Source organism: Gymnoscopelus braueri (genome assembly GCF_963280865.1).
Source record: "Gymnoscopelus braueri genome assembly, chromosome: 9".
In the NCBI taxonomy this organism is placed as follows: Eukaryota; Metazoa; Chordata; class Actinopteri; order Myctophiformes; family Myctophidae; genus Gymnoscopelus; species Gymnoscopelus braueri.
In genome coordinates, this window is record NC_137610.1 from 31,575,355 (window position 1) to 31,597,613 (window position 22,259).

General features: G+C 40.0%; 1 protein-coding gene across 1 annotated transcript; it reads left to right on the forward strand.

Moving 5' to 3' along the window:
- Nucleotides 1–4,998: 4,998 nt before the first annotated feature.
- Nucleotides 4,999–21,248, forward strand: tbc1d15 (TBC1 domain family, member 15). The gene is made up of 17 exons (XM_080436781.1): nt 4,999–5,109; nt 6,299–6,400; nt 6,586–6,660; nt 8,161–8,323; nt 8,571–8,778; nt 10,474–10,576; nt 11,985–12,179; nt 12,266–12,394; nt 12,984–13,087; nt 13,455–13,549; nt 13,967–14,083; nt 15,403–15,503; nt 16,270–16,369; nt 16,722–16,819; nt 17,215–17,331; nt 17,616–17,702; nt 18,584–21,248. The coding sequence occupies exons 1-17, from the start codon at nt 5,086–5,088 to the stop codon at nt 18,782–18,784; spliced, it is 2,019 nt and encodes a 672-aa protein (XP_080292907.1). The 5' UTR covers nt 4,999–5,085; the 3' UTR covers nt 18,785–21,248.
- The last annotated feature ends 1,011 nt before the right edge of the window (nt 21,249–22,259 follow it).

The following is a 22,259-nucleotide window of genomic DNA, read 5'->3' on the forward strand; positions in this document are numbered from 1 at the left end:
ATGGTAAGGTTAACCCAACAACAGGCAGACAGACTACACGTCAAATCGGCTGTGACGTCACGGTACCATCCTTGGTATTTTCTACATGCATCACAGCTTGTCTGATACCCTATGCTTCAGATATGTATTCTGAGAATTTCTGACCCAGATGTTTGGCTTACAAACAAAGAAAATTGTGCAGCACTTTCCATTTGGTAAATTCACAATTGTCTGCCTCTCTGAGGTCTGAATACTTCTTTCATCTGTTCACGAAGAGAAGTTGAACATCATTGATGTTCTCATTCTTCAACCACAGTCCACATTGGTCACATAGTATGAGGGGGTTTCAACTAATTGTGAACCAGGGAGGGACCACTACCCTGACTAATCAACCTGGGGACCACTGTTGTGTGGTAACACACTTGCTATGCAATGCATCCCACTGTTTCTCAACCAATGGTCCACGAGACTACTAGTGGTCCATGGTGTAATTAGGCCTGCAGGTGGTCCATGGGAAAATTTTTAATTTTTTAAATACTTAAATAAAATACCATTGTTAAATGTATTAAAATAAAGTCCAGCAAATGTACAAAGATATTTGAATTAATAGGCGTGGTGTGGGAGAAAAAGCTTGCAATTAAATAATGACTGTTAAGGGCTTGATTTAATTTGTTGCACGATACTATGTGCAACAAATTATATCCGTTTTTCTATTGTTGTATTGTTTATTTTTCTATTGTTGTATTGTTTATTGGATCTTGTTTAGTCCATACACTTATTTGTTTTAGCTCATGCTCATTTGATTTAGCTATTTTGTCTCATCTGTTTAAGGAAATAGGTAGCTGATATATTGCACTTTTACCTTAGCGCTAGGTATACTCTTGGTTGCTTGTTTTTGCAGAAAATGCACTAAAGACTTCTGGTGATTAGTAGTTTTCGTTCCCTACCTATGTTGAATACACTTATTGTAAGTCGCTTTGGATAAAAGCGTCTGCTAAATGACTGTAATGTAATGTAATATTGTAATGTAATATCAAGCCCAGGCATTGTTTAACTGAAATATGTGAGTGGTCCAGAGCTCAAAAAAAGGTTGAGAACCACTGATCTATTCCTATCCCAAGGTTACCCTTATTCCATTCTCTTACTTTATCCAACCTTCCATTAAACTCATCACTCATGTTAACTGATGTACTGATTTGTATTGTATGTATAAGTGAGCACACACATGCGATTATATGGGCACATTGATTTCCTAATAATGATGACTCAATCAGGCAATCCGGTACACTTCCCCTTCTTGAGATTTTCTGTGGAATTTGTTGACCTCCGACTTCCCAGTAACTGACAACATTGACACATCATCATAGGTCACCAGGTCATTTAGGGCACTGTTCCATGGAAGGAAATATTCACTTTCACTTTCCTACATTACTAAATGCATGGTCAGGGACCACCTGCAATATCTTCACGGACCACCTGTTGAAAACCCCTGACATAGATACAGTACATAAGACAAACAGACAGACAGACCTTTACTGATCCAGCGGGGGAATGCAGTGGCATTACATAATTTATGAAAACACAGAAACAAACAATATACTGTATAGATATAAGTAAACTAGTTGGATTCCCCCATTATTATTCTTTTTTGTCATGGCTCTGAAGGAGGCGAACAGTCTAGACATGTATCTCTTTGTCTGTCTGGGGCTAATCGGACCGTTAAATTGTTGTAGAAATCTTCATCACATCAAAAATGACTTCTACAAGGGATATGCGACCAGAACGTTATGAATATGATACAGTGAGTCTTTTAATAGAGACTCCACACCCGACAGCATCCAGATGCAAAATGTCTGGTGATCATTCTACATCACAACCTATTATTGGTGAAAAGGCAAGAGCTTCTGATAGGGTCAGCCTTGCTGGCCACAGATCCTGTGGGCTGTGGCACAGCTGGACATGACAGAACAGACCCCCCCATGGGCGGAGTCAACAGCTGACATAGTAAGAATGTTTACACAGAGATTCCTTAAAACAATTATCTCCCTCAATAATGTTACAGCCCCGAGCGACCACAGGTAGCCAACAGATGTGAGCTCTGCTTATCTCAAAACCTTACCAGTCACAGGCTAATCTCCGGACTTAACAGAGCCCTGAGATGGAGAAACACACAAGAAGTGGGAATAAATGATATGTAATTATACATTACATATAATGTAACAGAATAGAAAAAACATGAGTACAAGAATACACCCCATGGAGTGATCTGATGAAGAGAAAAGCATATGACAGACTGTGACTCTACCTGTGACAGTCAGTGACTCTACCTAAACTGTTTGTCTAATTGCCCAATACATAAGATGGGCATTCGGATTATGCTGACCCAAGCTATCTAGTAAAGGGAGTAAAGGTGATCCCCTTTCTCTGGGAACCAGGTGGACAGCACGTGGTACAAATCAGTCTTATGTTCATTCTAGCAAAACATTACCTCGGTCGGTTTTCTCTAACATAATTATAAACGTTTTTTTTCCTCCGTATCACTCCCTCCTTCTAATCATATAATGATCTCAAGTAATTAACTTGGTTACATACAAAACTACAATATGAAAATACATTCTGCATAATAGAACAAACTAAATCTAAAAAAGGAGACTAAAACCACGTTGTATAGGAAGTAACTATTAACATATACCTTTCTTAAAGCAAGATCTGTGAAATTTTCATTCGTCAGATATATTACCTTTCACAAGTTTTAAAATACAGCATCATTATAATGACTCCAGGGAAGTAAGCACATCAAAATAAATACAGAATATTAGCATTATCTCATAATTCCCTCACAGACACCATGACCTTTTGTCTTGCACCACTCTCAAACCAAAACATAAATTTGCACTCAAGATCTTATCATCTTAATCAGATTTTGGTGACCCCATGGCCTTTCCTCTAGACACCTATGATGGCATACACTGACCACACCCCCAAGTGGGGGGTCCTCCCCCAGAAACCTTTTAAGCACCCCTCCACGATTGTGTTAGTTTAGGTTAGGTGTTAAGTTAACATAGTAGATGTAATTTCCTGTGTTCTGGTGAATTTGGGGAGTTTGATACCAAATCCAGGAGAAATGACAATTCAGGAGATTGTCAGGAGACGTGGCCCTGACCTAGGCCAGTGTCCACTTATTTTTAGTTTTAAAGGCCCTTTGAAGCTCTTTAATAATGTACTTTGTTTTATTTCACTTTTTATTATGCAAATATATTTTGTGTGCACATTATACTGCCAATAAAACAGGAGGAATTTATTTTTGTTTTTGACATTTTCTTTGCTTTACTTCAGATAGGTCAGAGTAGCTGCAATCATTTAGATCACTTTTATCTATGTGTGCTTGTATCTATGTGTGCTGTGAGTGTGTAGTTATTTTGTAAAATGTATTCTTATGACCTTTTACTTTGACCTGTAACCTAGGCCCTTAAAGTTTGCTGCCACATGTTGTCAATACAGATATATGTAAAAAAATAAACATAGTTTGAGCAGCTTTTTGCCCATGTAGAAAAAGCATTGACGTTACGTCAAACGTTGCTGATGTCACCAAATACTAGACTACTGAGGATATAAATGTTAAAGGAGTAGTTCACCCAAAAAATTGCATATTTTCTATCAATTAATTCTATCAATCCCATGAAGCCTTGAATTCATGGAGATTCTTTTGTTTTTGTCGCAATCATAAGCCAATAATTTGATGACCGGCTGCGTTTCTGGTAGGAGACTCAAAGAGTCTCCTTTAAGTCTCTTACCGGAGACATTAGCATCTTCCACCGGTCATCAAATTATTGGCTTAGGAATGCAACAAAAACTAAAAAAATCTCCATGAATTAAAGGCTTCATGGGGTGTGTAATTGATATAAAATAAGTAATTTTTGGGTGATCTACTCCTTTAAGTGAAGTCAGGCCCTAAACGCTTCTCTCAATAGAGACTGAGGAAAATGTCCCAGCTTGGGACATGGGAACATAAGAGTCCTTTATTCCTAGGGTCCTATATGTGCCCAAGGCCCTATGTTTTTGTCTTTGCAGGACATGCATTTTTGTTCCACTGATATTTCTGTCTTTCTAGGACATATTTTTAATAGTTGTAATATTTATTTAGTCTTTATATATGTTTTTCTTGCTAGTTGTAATATCTGTAGGATTTGTGTGCTTTCTATTTGCAAAACAAAGTGCATTTGTTTGTTAATGATGTTTTGCATTTGCAAAACACACTGTCAGTGAATCATTTGCAAAACATGCTCTATTTGTTATTACATTTTGGCAAAAATATAACTCCATAGATTCCATCCAGCCCTGTTGCTTTGCGTTATGACATACGTGAATACCCTGCACAAATTCACAAGTTGTCAGTTACAGTTCTTGCATGTATAAATCAGGCTGTTCCTCTACAGCTGTGTGGGACTCCAGAGAAACAAACAGCACTGGTACTATGACAGTGTGTGTGTGTGTGTGTGTGTGTGTGTGTGTGTGTGTGTGTGTGTGTGTGTGTGTCATAATTGTTTTCACCAAATTAGGTAAAAAATATTATGTGACAATGAGCGCCAAATCTTATATATTCTATACATTTTACTATAATTGGCATCAAAGATTTGTGGGAGGGGCCCATTTCTGTGAGGAAAAAAAACGCCATATCATGAATGAAAGTAACCTCAAATGAATGAACAAACCCTATGGATGAACCCGAACTCATCTGAATCAACCCCATCATAATTATGTTGAGGGGCCACCTCTGTCCATAGGGGGCGCCACACACTAAGCTACACTGAGACAGAGACTGTATGTAATGGAATCTATTGTTATTGTTGTTACAACACCAGAGTTGATCGCACAAAATTAGCATTTCGCATCTTGCACCCACCAGTGACAAATAAAACTTTCAGATTTGTTTTTCTTTTCCAAGTTGCTTTTCCACAGGATATGACGATTGTGTCCGCTCCTTCTTCTTACATCTCCGCCCCCCGGGCCGGAAGATGACTTGTCAGTGTTGTTGTGGTTGTTTTGGAAGTTGACAGTCAGGCACGTGAGCCTCCGTCATCTGTAGAGTGCAAGGCAACTGGCGACATGGCGGCCAATACTCCTCCCAAGGTACTGGAAAAAATAACCTCCCTTTGTGTTCTGTGTTCACAATTATCGCAAGTTACGTGCTTATAACAACCGAGACATATCGGGTGTCTAACCTCCTTTCACCCCCGGTAGTTGTTCAGCGTTATTTTCAGTAGCAAACTAACAGCTAGCTAACATCCTACGTTATGCCTACAATTTATGCTCGGTCGGACTCATACGACGGCGGCGCGCGCCACAAAAAACAGTCGATCTTCAAGCTCACAACGCGTCGCCAAGCGACGTGTTGTGAGCTTGTGCATCGGCTGTTTTTGGCGCGCGCCGCCGTCGTACGACGATGCCTGTGGCTTGTTGTTTGGTGCCACACAAACACGCCACGAATGCGCCTCAACTCTTATGACCTGACTCCCCTTTAGTCTAGATGCTAACGTTAGCCACACAGCATCCCGACATGTTGGTGTTCTGCTTTCTCTCTGACTTATAACTGCAGCGATCCTACGGTCTCTACCTCGCACATTATGAGCTGTTGACGACGTGCAGCATTGTTTAATTACAAGTGCTAAAGACCTAACGTTAGCATTAGCTAACAGTAGTTGAAGCGGATACAGGATAGGTGGGCAGTCTGGGCACTTACACATAGGGACATTTTATCTACTCTAAAATGTAAAAGAGAAAAAGTCATTAAGTAATGTAAAGTATACATGATGTGAACATGCACGGTACATCATTATCAGACTTTATTTTATCCTTCAACTTCTTGTTTATGCCCCAAAATGACTGGATATACAGGTTTTGTAACCATTGTAGAAATATTGGACCTTAATTGTCGAATATTGAAGCACGTTCTAATTATGTATACTTTACTTTATAATTTCAACACCGAGGTGCCCACTCTTCTTTGGTGCCCAGACTGCCCACCTATCCTGTTACCGTTGAGGCGAGCATAGACATTGTCATACAGTATGGGCCCAGTGGTTTCTGTTTTAAATAAAGCTATTGTTTGTGTTTATAAGCAGCCAGCTAATCTTGTTTAGCAGGCTCAGTGACTGATTGAAAACATAACTTTCGAGTTGTGTCTCAAAGGGGTCCATTCTTCAGTGTTTCAATTAATTAACCTGTTATTTCGGTTATATCTCACATTCTCAATGCTGCATTTGAATGTGTGTATTGCCTGAGACTACCTGTCCGTTGAAGTTTACCACCTCTCTTTTAGGCTGTATATGAACACGAAGGGGTGTTCATACATTCAAACACAGATGACGATGGCATTGAGCAAGATCTACTCATTTCAGGGTCACTTCGCATTATTGACAAGGTACTCCTAATTCCATGGTAACCTGATTTTGAAATATGTTGCACCGTAGTCAGCCACCCACCCTTTGTCTATGGTTTGTAGTACAATGAACCATGAAATGAGGTACATTTTTCATGCTGTAAGAGAGCTGAGGTTATAGCCACATTCAGCACGTCTTTGTTGATTATAATATCTTCTCTTATCAGGATGCTGAAATCATTGTGGAATACAAACCATTGGAAGATACCGTTGACCCATCCAACATACTCTGTGCTGGGAAGGTTTGTTTCAGTCTTGATTTTCAACATTGCAGTTAGGCCATGCAGTTAGGTCATAATTACTACATAATCGCAATTATTTGAGTTAATCACAATTATTTTGCATAATCGTCATAGTTGTTTCCATGTTGAGAAAGGTTCATACCTTTTAAAACATTTTAAAAAACATTTTAAATTTTTTTTTTTGTCTAAAATATTAAATATGGCGTGTTTTGGCTATCTATTTTGATTATTGTTTTTTTTTGTCATATCTGCCCCTTGCAACTTCTGTTTACAAAACCGTTTAAAGCCACACAATTAATTCGTAAATCGCTATTAATTGTATAACAATGAATCGTCATGCAAAATTTCATAATCGTGACAACTGACAACGCTAATTACAGTTACTCCTAACTTTGTTATATAAGAGCAGACGGCTATTTAGTACGTTACAAAGTGTTTATCAGTCACAGTACATTTACAAAATCTGTTATTATTAATACGTAATATTGCCATTTGCCACTTTTTTGTGGATGCAATCCAATGGCCAGTGCAGCCAATAATATTTTCACTGCATACTATATTGATGGAGAAAGGCCCAGGGCTTGCCTATGACTAATACATTGACATTTTGTTAAATAGGTACTGTATGTATTCCTTTCACAAGGATTTGGTGATGGTAGAAATCTAGGTGAGATATTGAAACTACCCACCTGTCAATTTCAGCTTTAGAGAGTCGGATTTCTTCTTTCACTGGTATTGTAATCAGCCATCAGATTTCATATAAAATCAACCACATTTAAAACAATTAAAATTGCATATATATGCATGTGCATGTGCACTCACATAGTCACATAGCATCAAAAACACATCAAATGAAAGAAATAAAATAAACTCGGTGTAAAATCCAATGAAAAGAAGTGAGTCTTAAGTTAAGGAGAGATTTAAAAACCTCTACAGACTGAGCTCTTATAATAGGGAGGGGCAGTCTATTCCAGTGCCTGGGGGCTGCAGCAGCAAAGGCATGGTCACCCCTGCTTATTAGTCTGGTTTTGGATCAGCCAGGAGCAGCTTGTCAGCAGGTCTCAGTGCTCTGACTGGGGTATAAGGGCACAAGAGTTCTGCGAGATATAACAGGGCCAGCCCATGTAGGGATTTATAAACAAATACAAGCACCTTTAAAATGAATTGTAAAATTGACAGGGAGCCAATGAAGTGCAGGTAAAACTGGGGATATGGTCGCGTTTTTTTTGTAAGGAGGAGGCGAGCATCTGCATTTTGATTGCTGCGGCGCCTAAGTGAAGACTGCTTAATACCGGTGTACAAAGAATTCCAGTAATCGAGTCTAGAGAATATGAAGGCATAGATTGCCATCTCCAGTTGTTTAGGGGGGAGATGGGGTTTACCTTAGCTAGGATTATTATTATTAATTAGATAATTAGATTTTCGCCCCAAAAATTGCCTAAGTTAGGGACACCATGTTTAAAATGGTTAACACAAGTGAATCTCTTTGTGCTTCGCCAGGATTCCAGTTCAGTCATGGATCCAGTTCAGTCCCAGGGTGCAGGTGAGCGGTCCCAGGGTGCAGGTGAGCGGTCCCAACTGGAGTCACAGCAGAGCTACGAGACGGAGTGGGACATGATTAACGCCGTCTCCTTCAAGAAGAAGACATGTACAAATGGAGAAAGTGTGTAAAATTTTAACAGTCTTACAAACAAGTGGTTTTACGCTGCAATATTGAGGATGTGAAACTGGTGTTTGTGTTCTACAGTTTGATGTATTCTTTCTTCCTGGAGTCATTTGACCATATCAATGTCCTGAAAAAGTCAATACACACCATTGTTCTCTATTGATTGGTTGAAGAAAAAAAGTATGACTTGTGTCAAACTGCAACAATGCACAAACGCAACCCATTGACTTCCTCTCACTTTCAGGTTCCCTGCACCACAGTCAGGAGAAGAGTAGGTGGGCATTCAGTTTCAGTGTTGGTGACCTCCGGTCCATCACAGTGAAAGAGGAAGGTTGGTCCTACCTTCTCTTCAAGCTGAAGGAGTCCTCCGCTTCCCTGCCAGCCCTCCACTTCCACCATGGCGGCAGCAGAGAGTTCCTGGACAGCCTCAGGAGATACGTGTTGCTCAGCGAGTGAGTATCCTCTTCCAGGGTGGGACATTACCATGCGTCTACCCTGTTATTTACTAACCAGTAGTTTTTCCACATGTTTTTCCACATTTTGGAGAACCTTTAATTACTTAATGTTATAATTAAGTTTCATTAGCTTTTGCTGTACATAGATTTAGCCTCCTGTAATTTACTGGATACCTTCTAGACACCACCCTTCTTGACTCACAAATGAGCCCCTTTATTTCATGACATGTTAAATCATTGAATTTATCCTGAATTGATTTATCCTGTAATTACACATACAAGCAATACTGGTGGTCATTTATTTAATCACATTAACATGACACTATGGTGTCATGGTAACACTATGGTGTTATGGTAATTCAACAACATAATTTCACCCTCCAAAATCAATTCAGAAGAGTATTTATGAAGTTAATCCTGTTATAAAGCAAGTGACTGGGCTAGTGAGTGGAGTGATGTTTCTGAACTTGCTGTAATCAGGAACTGAAACATTGGCAACAAACAGATATTTATATCATTCCAGTGAAATGGAAAGATTTCAATATAAGTAACCCACTTAAAAGACTACCATATGAATTTGCTTTTAGTTCAATGATATGTATGTATACATGTTATCTATATGCTAATTCAAGTGATTTGCATAAGGTCAAAAGCAAAGGGATTCTCTGTCTACCCTCATCTGTTTACTTTTTTGATGTCTGAGCTGGTGGACAGCCTGCAGCACAGAGCCATACTCTTCCCTTTTGAGCCAAATATCACAGCAAATGATTTGTGGTGGACACGGGCAATCTGTTTCTCTATCTGCTGGCAGATAGCTGTTATTAAAGTTCTTATCAAAGGTTTTCATAATGAAATTGTTTGGATTAAATGCCGCAGACGCAAGCATCAGGTGTGAACTGTGAATGGCGTGTGACGTCATACCACCATGCCTTTGTCTCTTGTCAGCCTAGATTGTTTTGTCTTATTGGTGTTGACCTCCATAGCTAGGTTCCAATACCACCAATGCAGCATCCTCTGTATTCATGCTGCAGTGATTGCTGTTGTAGACTAGAGAGCATAACATTACAGTTAAACACAAATTAAAGGAGTGCGAATTAGTTCTGATGTTACAGTTATTGTTTATGATTGTTAGTATTTCAACCTGCACTAATTGACAGCTTTTTGAATCCCTAATGAATACCAAGTTGGCCAACAAACACTAACATAAAAGACAATAATGACGTAACAAACCTTGAATTAGTTGAAAAACATGATGCGATGTAGAGGTGGATACAATCAATATAATTAAATCATATCACTGAAAAGCATAACGGCGACAGACATGAAAGACGTTTTGAATTGTTCAGTAAAACTCTTTGCATAACTAGCCTGACTCACTGACTGAAAGTGCTTAGTATCAGGCCATGAGTTTAATTTTGGACCCACAATGAATGGATTCAGTTTTACCTAGGTATAATGACAGTTTGTTATCAGCGAGCCATGTGCAGATTTTACCGAGCTCAGAGCTAAGGGCTCAAAATAGAATGTGTGATGAACCAAAACGCATTACCATGAAACACACAATAAACGCACAAAATGCATAAAATAGCAGCGGAGGCCCTGACTGCATGTTGATATTATTCATTTGATGAAGACCGTTAGACTCAATTCTATTGGTATTAAAACATGTTTTTTCCCCTCTTTGTTTTGAAGGTCACCAGATAATGAAAGCTGCCTGCTGGTCACCACTCCCAACAAGGCTCTCTCCCAGTCCTTTGAGAATCTTCTGGATGACAAAAATTATGGCCTGGTCAATGTAAGGATGTTTCCTTTACGCTCTATTTAATGTGACTGTATATTTATTTAATGTTGTTTGTTGTCTAGGGTTAATGCCTTTTACTATAATTTTGCACAAGTAAGTTGGTCTGGATAAGAGCGTCTGCTATACAGTATGCCTAATTGTAAATTATTATAATCTATATTATAATGGTGCTCTCTGGGCACAATGCAAGTTGGGAAGGCATGCCCCATCTGTTTATAAAATACCTGTTGCACTTGCTCTCAGGCCTCTTTTCCACGGGGTTGAACCGGTTCGGTTATTTTTTTCCCGCCAAATTTTGAACCAGTTCAGAGTGTTTCAACTGAAAATGAATTGGTTCAGAACCCTAAAAGTTGGTTCGGAACTGGAACCAAAAAACATTTGTATTTTCTTGACCTGATCTGGGAAGAAAAGTGGGCGTGTCACTATTCTACAAGTTGGAAGCAGATGCGAAAAATCGTCATTAAAAAAAGAAAAGGAAACGGTCGATTGTCGATTGAATTTACCCCGTGAAATGGACAGTTCGACCCATCATATTCAACACCTTGCTGGCCAGGCCTCGAATTGAAACTGGGGCAACTGGGTAGTGGTGGGGAAAAACATTCATTTCAGTGAACGAACGATTTCGTTCATGTTCACGGCAATGATCCGTTCGTGTTCACCGTTCAGTACTAGTGCTATTGTCTAGTCTAGTGAAATACAACTAAACCGCACCGCTGTTTGTCTGTCGCGGGAACAGCCCGCCCTCCCGTCCTGTGTTCGTGGAGAGGGAATGGGGGGCATGAACGAAAGCGTGAACGTAACAGTTTCAGAAAGTGAACTAGTTTGTTCCTGTTCACTTCACGGCAATGAACTACCGGTAGTTCTTTTGAACGAATTGATCACGAATGACCCATCACTACAACTGGGGACTCTTGCTCCCCAAATGGGCTCTCTTAACCATTCAACTATGTCACCTAAATCTGGTGCTTAAAACTGGTGGAAACGCTAGCCGGTTTGTGGCCGGTTCCGTGAAAGCACCAAGGTTCCAAGAATCTAGAACAGAACCAGTTCTAGAATCAAAGTTCTTTTGGTGGAAGAGGTGCCTCAGAGTACCCGTTGTACCCATTCTCAGAGTACCCAGTGCGGTACCCACTAGCATACGACCGATCGAATAAATATGGGTCCCCGATGTCGTCAAAAACTGCTACACATAGGATCAAATGCAATACCGACTTCAGTATTTATTTTAATGTGTCTCACCAGTATATGTGTTGGTAGATGAGCTCAGGATTTGGATTTAATTATAGCCCAGATTTAATAATAGCTTAGATTTATATAGCGCTTTTCTAAGTACCCAAAGTCACTTTACACAAAGAAAAGGAAGGAACCAACTTTATTTTAACTAGACGCCACTCTCCCACAGAAACTGACGAAGGAGCCATATGAGGCAACGCTTGGAGGCTTCTCCAGGGTCACCAACTACATATATGATGCCTTCTGGATTGCAGACGAACAGCAACAGCGTCCCCCAGAGGAGGTGGCCGACCTGCTCACGGAGGTCATCCCAGGCCTGGACATCAACCAGCAGGAAGAGCCTGGTTTTGAAGTCATCACCAGAGTGAGTGATTAGAGAGACTGTATACAGTAGGTGACTGTGTACAGTCATGGGTGAATTTGACTGGACTGTTGCTTTGTGCATCTCAGATTGATCTGGGAAGCAGACCAGAGGTCCAGAGGAGAGAGCCGCTGTCAGCTGAGGACTGGGTTGAGCACCAGGACGCAGAGGGACGCATGTTGAGCGTCCCTCAGCTCAAACAAGTCATCTTCAAAGGGGCATGTTGAATTTTCTTTATTAATCAACATTTCCCTGCCAGGATTTAATGACTTGGACATTTTGAGAAGAGAAAACCATTGCTAGCATATGATGCTATGAATGAATGATAACCTGCCCTTTGAGGAATATAGCATTACAAATAAGAAATGCAGTGAAAGAGTTGCAATTAGTGCCTTCTGAGCAGATTTATTGTAAACTGTGACTATAACCTTTCAGTAAGCCCAGTTGATGTCAATATATGTTCAAATAATGTGCAAATAACTAGTCCTAGTCATGTTGATTTTATTAGATTTTACACTTACTTTACAGATCAGCAGGTTCACAAAACAATTTCTTATGTTTTATCACACATAACAGTAAAATTGTTTTAATTTTCCACTGTTTCACGTACAGTACCCCCATTTGAGAAACAATAAATAAACATACCTACCAACATTACCTACTTAGTACTTACTTACCGTACAATAGAAAAAAATCACTGCCCAACCGTTTCAGTTTCTGTTAAATATTCAGCAGGGATTTATTTTATATTGTGACAATATGTCCTCCAATTGACCCGGGTCTCTCTTTACACTTATGATCCTGCAGGGATTATGCCATGCAGTGAGGAAAGAGGCCTGGAAGTTTCTTTTGGGGTATTTCCCTTGGGACAGCACCTTGGACGAGAGGAAAAACCTACAGAGAAGAAAAACGTAAGGGGTCTGCGTAACCATGCTTCAAAATTGTGTCAAAATCCTTTGACATCTACAAGCTTGTGTCACATCATGTTGTGAGCTTATTTTTGGCGAACGGTCCTCAGAATAGGGATGCTGGGTTCAAGTGGTTAATCAGCAAGGAATACCAAGATGTGAATAGATACGTGCTCTGGATATAGAAGAATACAAGCTGTCACGAAAAAGAAACAAAGTTATCAGGGACACCCCATCATTTGGAAAGAGTGATGCATGCATATTGTAACATATTATTACCTCGAAAGCTTGTTGTTTCTTTCCAAACATTCTGGCCTCTTTATCGTTTGTTAGTTAACACAGTGCATGTCCGTCTTTCCTTGTGCCAAAGGGACGAGTACTTCAGGATGAAACTTCAATGGAAGTCAGTCAGTGAAGAGCAGGAGAGGAGAAACTCCAGGTTAAGAGATTACAAGAGTCTCATAGGTAACAACAGATTAGTTTTGTTTACTTTTTCTTTTACTGGTTGATTTTCATGACTAATGCTTTCCCAATCACCTACCTTCATTATATGATGATGATGATGATGATGACAATAATAATATGCCACCTTAGTCAGTATAATGTAATGGATAAAAACAAGTTGTGTCAGAAACACTTTATATGCCACTGACGTGTCTGTCTGGACATTCATGCACACAGTCCAGCTTCAGCACTTAGTAGAATTAAGTACGTATTGACTACAGGATCACACATTTTGTACAATGAAACAGGGAAGCACAATGCAATTAATGCTGGAGTTTGATATGTATATTTGAAAATATGCTACTTGCATGCTCCATGCACTTTCATTACACATGACTACCCTTTGTACCGCCACCATCACTTCTTTTGACTCCTCAGAGAAAGACGTGAACCGAACAGACAGGACGAACAGGTTTTATGAAGGCATTGACAACCCTGGCCTGGTTCTACTCCATGACATCTTGATGACATACAGCATGTACGACTTCGACCTGGGTGAGCCATACCATCACTTCTAGGCATAAGGATAGGATTAACATATTCTCTGATAAATGGATTCAATTTGTGTTATTTATTATGAGAATCTGTATGCAAGATGTCACTCACTGTGGTTTGTGTCATAATAAATGTTTTTATTTAATTTGAAATATTTCTTCCCATGAATCAATATTTTTTAGTGCTTCTGTTGTCATTTAGTTGCTGTCAGGCAGAAACTTTGGAACCTTCAATTGTTTTCTTAATTAAAGCTCTACTTTGTCATACAGGAGTGTCACACAAAAGTAGTGAAAACACCAGATCTACAAGCACACCGAGAGGTGTTGCGTGCATGTAGATCAGCTATTTTCCCTGTTTTAAATAGTTAATAATTATAAAAATGGAACGGTTTTGGACATACAAGGTAAATTGTGTGAGCCAGCAGTCTGTCTCGAGTAATCTCTCAAGAACAGATTCTGCTCTGCGTTTGAATCTGTCGGGGGGGTTCGTCATATCGCGTACCCACTGGCCTACAAGTGGGCGTGCCTTCAGATCAGGAAGCAGGCCGCGCTTTACCCAATCAAATGTAGTGGGCGGGATTTACGTGTCCGCCGATCCTTCCCCACTCGAAACAAACCGAAACTCATTTAACAATAGCGTCCTCGTAGCAGACAAAACCACGGAAAGATATTCACATTTTAACTTGCTCTTTCATCATAGAAACAAGTGGGCTTATAACCAAAACGATCCATGTTCTCTGGGAGAAGTGGTGTTAGTGTTCCGTGTAGAAATATTGTTAGTGGGAATGAAAACATAGTCGCACCACCGGAAGTGAAAGGCTGAAGGCAGACCAAAACCCCGGTTTCCTTGCGCACGTGTGCTACGTCGACTTCCTCCCAGAGCCAAGTGAGATAGTCAAAAACAGCAGAGGGCGCTGTTTTTCCTTTTCATTTGGCGATGGGTTCCCAGATTGGTCTCGAGAGACTACTAGAGAGAATATCAACATCCAACCCAGGTTTCCATGTTGGCATTCTTTAGTCCCATTAGTCCTTGTGTAAACACCAATACTAATCAAACAAATGCACCTGGGGGTGCAAACCCTCCAACATCTCTTATTCTATGGCTCTCGATTGTGACCATGAAACTTTTCAATCCAAACGTTAATCATCTCCCCCAGAGCAGCCTACTGATCATTCCCAAAATCCAGCCATCCATTCTCATGTAATCTTGTAAACAAACAAACACGCAAACAGACAAGGACTAATTACAGCGTTATGCGTTGCTGCGGGCTGGATAATTATAATTGCTGCGTGTAATGTGATATTCTTTTCCATCTCCAGGGTATGTACAGGGAATGAGTGACCTCCTCTCCCCAATCCTCTATGTGATGGAGAATGAGGTGGATGCATTCTGGTGCTTTGTCTCCTACATGGACCAAATGGTAAAGTCCCAGTGTCTTTGCTACTGTTTTTGTATAGTTCAATGGCAGTGACAGACAAGGCAACATACAAAAGGTGCATAAGTACAGTATATATGAATACAAAATATATCGTTTGTATATTCTTCTAAAAAAGAAAACGAATAGAAGAAAATCATGTAGCTCTCGCAATCCACATGGGAACAGCATGGCTCCATTGGGCGTCTTGGACATCATGTGGCCAGCACGTGATGTCAATAATCTAACAATTAATATTTAAGTATAAAAAACTAATGTGAAAATAAATTAGTGCAGGCAATTCTATGGCCTACCAGCAGTGTGCACAAGGAATTTGATTGGTCCAACGGTTTGTGAAATTATCAAAATGTACATTCAGTTTATTCTAGCATTTCTTTATTGCGATAGACAGTAGGAGAGGTGGGAGGTAGACCATGAAGGACCGGAGGCCCACTAAGGAGTTTTTAGGTTTGAATCCTTGAGCAGACAAAGATGCATGCAGGTCTTGATGTGAAGATCTTAGCCACTCTACCATCAGTGGGTACAAATCACCTCAGTGTTGTTGTTGCGATCAAGAAAGAACGTGGTGTTGTTGCCAGGATACATTTGAATGCAGTTTGGATCCTGTGTCTCCCCTTGTTACATTTTATTTGTTGCTTGGAGACTATCACTATCTGTTACCCAGAGAGTGTATTCAGTTTGAAGATCATGATGACTACTCGGTCACCATGTGTGTGCGTGTGTGTGTGTGTGTGTGTGTGTGTGTGTGCAGCACCAGAACTTTGAGGAACAGATGCAGGGCATGAAGACCCAGCTGATTCAGCTCAGTACTCTGTTAAGGCTGCTGGATCTCACTTTCTGGAACTACCTTGGTATGCAAAACCCCCTTAATACCTGTACCATGATCAGGGAAAATACTAATTTCTGCTTGGCTGGCAGGTGTCTGGTAAAAAAGGTATATTGAACAGTTCAAAGACGAGATTGTGTGCACAGATTGTGTGCACATCTTCTACCTGTATTTAGGCCAGGTGCTGGACATCAAGGCAAGAATCAGAGAAAAGGTTAAAACATCGGTTTAAAGCTCCCAAACAATTTTATTTTATTATGCCTTGCTTAATTGATTGATTTACCTTCACATTATTGTTTTAGTTATTTGTAGAGTAGTTGCTGTGCACCACTTAAACATTTCTCACCCTTTCTCACCCTTTTGTGTTTACACTGCAGAGTCACAGGATTCTGGATTCCTGTATTTTTGCTTTCGCTGGTTACTGATCCGTTTCAAGAGGGAACTTAGCTTCCAGGATGTGCTGCGACTCTGGGAGGTGAGTAAATGTTCCAGTTTTCCAGAACTCGCCCAGAGAGCATATCTAATTGCACGCGCATCGACAGTGGTCACGTCAAACACCTCATTTGCAGTGAATGAGTTGATACCAGAACTCACCTAGCACACACACGAGTCGACTCACATTAGGTCATTTAATTAAGAATATATTTTATAGAATAAACAAATTATTTTGTAAAGGTTTTGTAGGGGCAGCCCGTTTAATAGGATAACCGAATATCCGTGCACGCCCCTAATAGATACCAAATTTTTCTTCATGTAGATGGATACCATATTTTTCTTCACGTAGATGGATATCATATTTTTCTTGATTTTTGATTTAGATAGAAGTTTGGCGTAGTTTGTTCTCTCAGTAAACGTCTGGTTCTCTCTCAGGTCATGTGGACTGCCTTGCCCTGCCAAAACTTCCATCTCCTCGTGTGCTGTGCCATCCTCGACTCCGAGAAACGTAAAATCATGGAGGAGAACTACGGCTTCAATGAAATCCTCAAGGTAACTATTGTCACCGTAAATGTAATCCCAAACAATGGCCCTCAAACAGATTGACACAAGAACCTAGATTTTGCCTTGTCAGTGCATTCAAGAATGAAATTGCAAAGTATATCTCTTTTTTATAGTTGCTTCTTTACAGTGACCTCCGCAAATCATCACTAAAATCACCTCTTGTCCTCACCCACAAACGGGCTGAAACCTAACGTATATTTGTGCAAGTTGTCGAAGTGAGAATGGACCTGATGGTGTGATAACTTCTAAAACCTTTCATTACCTTTCAACAGCACATTAATGAACTTTCCATGAAGCTGGATATTGAGGAAATCCTCCAAAAAGCAGAAGCTATTTGCTTGCAGATCAAAAATTGCAAGGTAGGTTAATGCACATTATAACCGGTACAACCAGTTTATAAACCTTGTACAGTACAATTTCAAGGTAATATCAACAGACAATTTTGTCACTATTATAATCCTTATAATTGAATGTGTTGTGGATATTAAAAGTCCTCAATTGTACATGATTCTCCTCCTTGAAATCAGAGCCTTCTCCTTTGAGTTGAACAAACCTTTATAGCATTGCAAATGTTTTATGAATTGGCTATCCTTGAGGTCTGAAATGTCATTCTGTATATAATTATAATATTATTGGTCCTCACTAATAGTCATCAGATGGTATCAATTGAATTCTGTCTACTCACTCTGTGTCTCAGAGGTGGGCCGTGGACAGTTCAGAAACCTGTCCACCGGTGACATCATCAATGGGCTTTTTTTTTAATGCAAGAACAATAGCTTATATTTCAGCATGTTAACTTTCCAGGAAGACAAAGGCAGTAGTTTCAGTTACACTTGGAATCCCCATTGATTATATTGGTAGGCAGGTTTCTGTCCATAGCCCGCCAATGAGACGCACAGTTAGTAGATCGAAATTGCGCCATCTTATAATATGCATTAGTAAGGACCAATCATATGAAGATGACAAAAGGAGAAAATCCAATGCACTCTTCTGGCATGAAAGTTTAAAAAGCCTTAATTGAGTGACTTTTTCACATTGGAAATATTAAAAACAATACATCATGAAATGGGATACAACCCACGCGTAGCGACACAACAGCCTTCTTCAGGGTGTGAAGATAAGATTGAAAATGGGTGAAGTGCTCCTTAAGTGATACAGTCGTGTGAGATAGTAAGATTTAGCTAAATGTATGAAGCTGAGTTCATTGTTATTTAATGACTGAAATGTTTTCCCCCCTCAGGATCTGCCTCATTCAATAAGTGAAGTCCTGGGGTTCCACACAGACGCAGAGGCTCCCAGGTTAGGGGCACCAGAGTTGGGGGGTTCACAGAGAGCACCCCCCTCCCCCAGACCCCCTCAGAGACAGGAGGCCTGCTCTAACGGCCACGGACACTTAAGAGAAACACCTGCCAACGGCTGCAAAGTTGCCTTCATATCATAGTAAACAACAAAACCCACACAGAGACTTTACAATAGCCTCACAGCTGCAAGGGAGATCTTTTTTATATATATGATATGTATATGGCCTACGCAGGGTAAGAAAGGCAGTGTGTGTGCTACACCATTCTATCTGCCACTCCCCCAACAAGAGAGAAAGGAGAAGAATGTACAATGGATTTAAGATTATTCAAATCTTATTTTTGTAATTTCTTGTACCATATTATTGTCTTTCATTGAAATGAGTCATTCCTTCTCTCTCGCAGATGTTTTTTAAAGATGGGCAAATAGTGTCTTATTGTAACTACTAATAATCATCATAATCATAATTATGGGCATCCGGGTGGCACTGTGGAGACTGGGGTTTGATTCCTCCGCATTCGTACCAGCTTGGCTGGGCACTCCAACAAATGTAGGCCTTTTTCATGGCAGCCATATTGATACAAGTATTTATGTAATGTTACCAGTGATATTAATTAAGGCTTTGCTAAGTTCAACAGAGCCAGGGTGCTGCTATTGTGCATGTTGGCTCACTGGAAAGACTCTACTTAAGCCCTATTTGTAAAATAGTAAAAACAGCTGATCTACCCTCTCACAATGTGATGTGACGTGTTGTGACTGAGCTTGTAGATCTGCTATTTTTGCTATTTGCTATTTAGCTGATGCATACCATCAGCTAATCTTCCTGGGGTTTATTAGGAAGTAACATTGCACAACCATTTATGTCAATATGGCTTCTGTGAAAAAGGTCTATTGGCCACGTTCGCAAGTGGGAAGCCGGTTGGAGAGGTTGGTCCCTGTTCATCAGGGAGTGGAAATGGAAGGTTTAGGATCATGTTTCTGCACATGCGTTATGTCCTCCCGGTGAAACTCCTCACTGTCGGGTGAACAGAAGCAGCTAGTCATGACTCCATGTGTATCGGAGGTGTGGTTGTCTACACACCCTCCCCAGAACAACAGTAGGGACAGGGACTGTATTGACATAGCGACTAAATTGAGGAGAAATTTTTAAAGGGAGAGGAAAGAAAAGTACAGTAATCATTGTGCCCCAACATTGATTTATAAGTTGATTAATAGAACATCTGGGTGGGGGGAAACGCCTAAGTAGCCAGCTTCAGAGATTTAGTTTGGGCATTGTTTTTTTTGTTTTTTTTTCAATAGTTGCTGACAACGTATTATTATTGTCTAAATATTTTTTTCACAAGGCCCTCTATCTTGCCCTCTGTCATCTGAAATGTGTCTTAAGGTCAACAATTTGTTGTGCTGCTAGTCGGATATTAACAAGACGGGCTCTAATAACGGCGTGGCTTCCATGTGGATCTCAGACTTCAGGAGGCCAGTAGTCTGACGTCAGTCATCTATGACGTATCTACTGTATGAAGCATACTTCATAGCACATTTTAGCAAGGTTTCAGTCCAGACCCCCTCATTGACCTCCATGACATGACAAAAAACGTGGTTTGCCGTAAAAACCCAAATGGGGGCTAATGACTGCATCTCTTTCCTGTGCAGTCAGTCAGTGCTTGGTGGCCAGTCTGGAGCTGTGTGGTACTTCTCATTTGGGCAAAAATTCACTTGTGGAGCTCCATATTTGGGCAAAATGTGAGGACACACACATAGGCCTACATACAGTATGAGGGACATTCGGTGCCACGCCGTAAAAAACAAACAAACAAAAATAGATTATTGATACACAAGCTCCACTCAGTATTACCTGTTGTTCAATTGGTCATTCCATGTCCTATGGAATTAAAGTATTATTGATGTTGTGTCTTATATAAGGTAAGCTGCCCCCCCCCTGTATGTTATAATCTGTTTTTGTATATGATACTTGTGTCTTGAACCAAATCAAGTCACAGTATGTACTTTGTTTGGCACAAGCATTATCTTTTTAGACCTTAAAAGAGTAGTTCACCCCAGAATGATCTATTGCTCACCCCATGAAGCCTTGAATTTTTGTTGGATATTATTCCAATATTTGATGAATGAAAGTAAAATTGGGGCCCAGTCTTTTTTTTTGCGCTTTAATCTTCAATCTTAACAATAAAACTATATTAACATTTTCTTTATAAACTCCAAAACAACTCTAACATAATCCAATATTGTTTAATATAGTTGTTAGCTGTTAAGCTTGGCCCCCTATTTACTTTATTGGATCTATTTTATATTGGATCAGGAATGTGTCTAACATTAAAAAAAGCCTCTTATGAATTCAAGGCTTAATGGGGTGAGTAATTGATAGAAAAAAGTAATTGTGAGGGTGAACTACTCCTTGAATTTTACGCCTTGATGTGAATATTTACTTTTTTTTGTTGAGAAATACATTTGCATTTGAATTCATGCCATTTTGACTTTGATTTACTTTGTTGCGTTGCCACAGGATGCAAAAGCAGGTTAACGGCATTACTGATTTCAGCTGCTTTGGAATGGAAATTGGCACTGCAGGTAATAAAGCCACTTAAGAAGGACTCAGGTATTTGTTTACTTAACTTTTTGTTGAATATTTGATTTTTCTCTCCAGAGTTTAGACTTGTTAACCTTAATCACTTAAACCCTATACTTCGGTACATCAAATTGCAGAAATAGCAAATCTAAAAGCTTTGATATTTTCACCATTTGTTTGTGTGTTTTCAACGAACGCCAGGCTACAGTTTTATGACATGCCCAAAATAGGGAAGGTGGAGTTCATGGGGTTATAAGCGTTTGTAATATCAAAATTGAAGTACATGAAAATTAGGGGAGTACTTATAAACAGACCACTATTTTTGGCGTGGTGAAATAAACCAGGCCGAGTGTGTGTGTATATATAAAAGACTATCATGCGTCAATTAAGCTCCACAGATATTTTCAAAGAAAATATTCCCTTTTTGTATTTTAAAACACCCTCATCCGTGAATTTGCACAAAAAAAATATAGGTATAAAAGCATTTCCAGACGACGGCAAATGAGGAGGGGGGGGGGGAATTCCCCTTTAATTTCACTTAAAAAACAGGTTGGAGGCGACTGCGAATGGCATTTCGCCCGTCTTTCAAGTGTATGAGGGACGTCAAGATGTGACCATCTTAACCCCTGTGACAGTCCACACAGTGCTACCGATTCCTTTGAGGGAAGACATTTGGAGTGTGTTTGAGGTGCTGATAGATGACTTGTCTGTCAGAGTGAGCTATCACCTGCAATCTTATAGCTTATGCGCACAATTGGAACAAAGCAGCATCTCCCATTCCGTCTCCCAGCTCTTTCATTTCCTGTGCAGCAGGAAATTGCCTCAGCATACAGTAGACGGTAGATAGCACGCTGCCCACAGCTGCGGCTTATCAGCCGTGGGTTTTTATTAAAATGGAGGCTGCTTTATGTGGACGTGATGTCTGTCCTGTCGTTCGTTCAGCTTCAACTTGTAAACATGGGTGTAGTTCTGAATGGGTAGAACCAGCGCCCTGAAGCAACATAAACATTTTTGACCATTGACAGGCAAAGAAACA

Coding starts and splice junctions, on each gene's coding strand:
- tbc1d15 (XM_080436781.1), top strand. CDS start 5,086: ATGGCGGCCAATACTCCTCCCAAG. Junction 12,180..12,265: donor GTTTTGAAGTCATCACCAGA/GTGAGTGATTAG, acceptor TGTGCATCTCAG/ATTGATCTGGGAAGCAGACC. Junction 17,703..18,583: donor TGCAGATCAAAAATTGCAAG/GTAGGTTAATGC, acceptor TTCCCCCCTCAG/GATCTGCCTCATTCAATAAG.